This window comes from Amphimedon queenslandica, unplaced genomic scaffold, assembly GCF_000090795.2.
Source record: "Amphimedon queenslandica unplaced genomic scaffold, v1.1 AMPQUscaffold_5746_Cont22290, whole genome shotgun sequence".
Classification (NCBI taxonomy): Eukaryota; Metazoa; Porifera; class Demospongiae; order Haplosclerida; family Niphatidae; genus Amphimedon; species Amphimedon queenslandica.
This window is the reverse complement of record NW_003553957.1, coordinates 1-1,736: the sequence shown is the minus strand read 5'-3', so window position 1 is coordinate 1,736 and position 1,736 is coordinate 1. Positions and strand designations below refer to the sequence as shown.

General features: G+C 32.0%; 1 protein-coding gene across 1 annotated transcript; it reads left to right on the top strand.

Annotated features, from left to right (window-relative positions):
• Window positions 1–197: 197 nt before the first annotated feature.
• LOC105316048 (ubiquitin carboxyl-terminal hydrolase 47-like) lies at window positions 198–1,366 on the top strand (the record flags this gene model as incomplete). The annotated part of the gene is made up of 6 exons (XM_020007766.1): window positions 198–436; window positions 490–679; window positions 745–825; window positions 873–991; window positions 1,043–1,143; window positions 1,233–1,366. Coding segments are annotated over exons 2-6 (585 nt in total), but the record flags the coding sequence as incomplete, so codon positions are not given.
• Between the last annotated feature and the right edge of the window lie 370 nt (window positions 1,367–1,736).

The window sequence follows — 1,736 nt, the reverse complement described above, 5'->3', positions numbered from 1 at the left end:
GACGGTATTTTTCATGCAGTGATGTAGGATTTCTTACCACACCAGTTTGCATTTACCCTTTTGTTTCCTTACTTTTTTGCAATTTAATTCTACTACTTTCCTTTTTTAATGTTTTTATTTACTTGTTCAGTATAACTTATTATACTTTAATAATTTTTTACTATTAATATTATTTTTTCACTTCACTTCGCCCACACACACACTGTTTTTTTTTAGTTAGTGTATGTATTATCAGATCCTGAAGATTATCAAAAAGAATTTAACGATAGCTTGATGTACAAATACATTTATAAACTTTATCGTATCAACTCAATACTACTGAAGATTACAATACCTCCTGCTCCTGAAGCCACTGCGACTACAACTAATGTACCTAAAGGAGGAATAATAATGAAAATTATATCAATAAATGAAGAAAAGAAAGGAAAAGAAAGAAGTATGAATTAAAATTGTAATAATATTAATGTAAGCATTTATTATTCAATACAGAGATACAGGTACAAGTTGATAAGAGAATAACATTAGCTCAATGAAGGAAAAGCTAGTTCCACTAATTGGTGTACCATCTACTGATTTTAGAGTGTATGAAATCAGATATGGAGAATGTGAACTGGATGGACTGGATGAGACATTAGTGTACATGGGCATGCATATTCAATTTGGATCAGAGCATTCAGAGGTAAGTTTCATGTGTTATTTGATTTACTTCTAGTACATCTCTTTGTTACTTTGTTTATCTCCTAGTTAATAGTAAGACTGGGTAGAGCATTAAGAAGAGGAGAGTGCAGAATTAAATTATATTTATTACAAGTTAACAATACAGAAGTATAAGAACAATTATTAATCAATTATAATTTTGTATTTCGTTTTAGTTTTGCAAGTATATGATGGAGTCTATTGTTGCTAAGAATACACCAGTTAGAGAATTTAAGAAACAAATTATTGAAGAAGCAAAAGTACAAGGAATCAACTGTGTCCTTGAATTAGACAAGTAAGTACATCATGTGGTTATCATGTGACTATCATGTGACTTATTGTGTAGAATGAGATTACGTGACAAGAATGGAGTATCCCCTGGTAGAGTATATCCTGATGATGAATTGATTTATACTAATAGGGAGATGTATGTAGAACCATTAAAAGGTTAGTACATGTATATTTTTGTACACCAATGTATTTAATTGTATTAAGTGTTTACAATTAAGTGTTTATTAACTTCTATGTATTTTTAGAGCCAGAGAAGATGAAGTATCATTGGCAGGTACAGGTATATGTTAGAAGATGGCGTCCATCGCAACATTCAGTTGACCCTACAGAAGAAGTTATACTGGATACTGATTTTGATTATAATCATATCATTAAAAAGGTATAGGTTATAACCTGAATGCATGTTATAACTGTCCCACCTACATGTACATCTACACTAAACTAGTGAACTAATCTGCACAACATGGTTTTTATTGTAGTGCATATGCTCAAATGACATGTTATGAGCCCATGACTCCCGTTTCAGTTCCAGCTAGCTATAGGCTAGCTCTGACCCTGTCTATAGTCAAATAATGACATGCTCTAGCCTTGTCCCCATTGAGGCTCTTGACACACTTTTGCTTCTCTTCATTGCTCCTCCGATCTCTGTCTAGTGTCTATCATATTACGTGAGGTTTTATCACTTAAGTTTCTTGTATTCCAGTTATATGACCCTAATAAGGAAATCATGGAATTCATAGCTATATTCT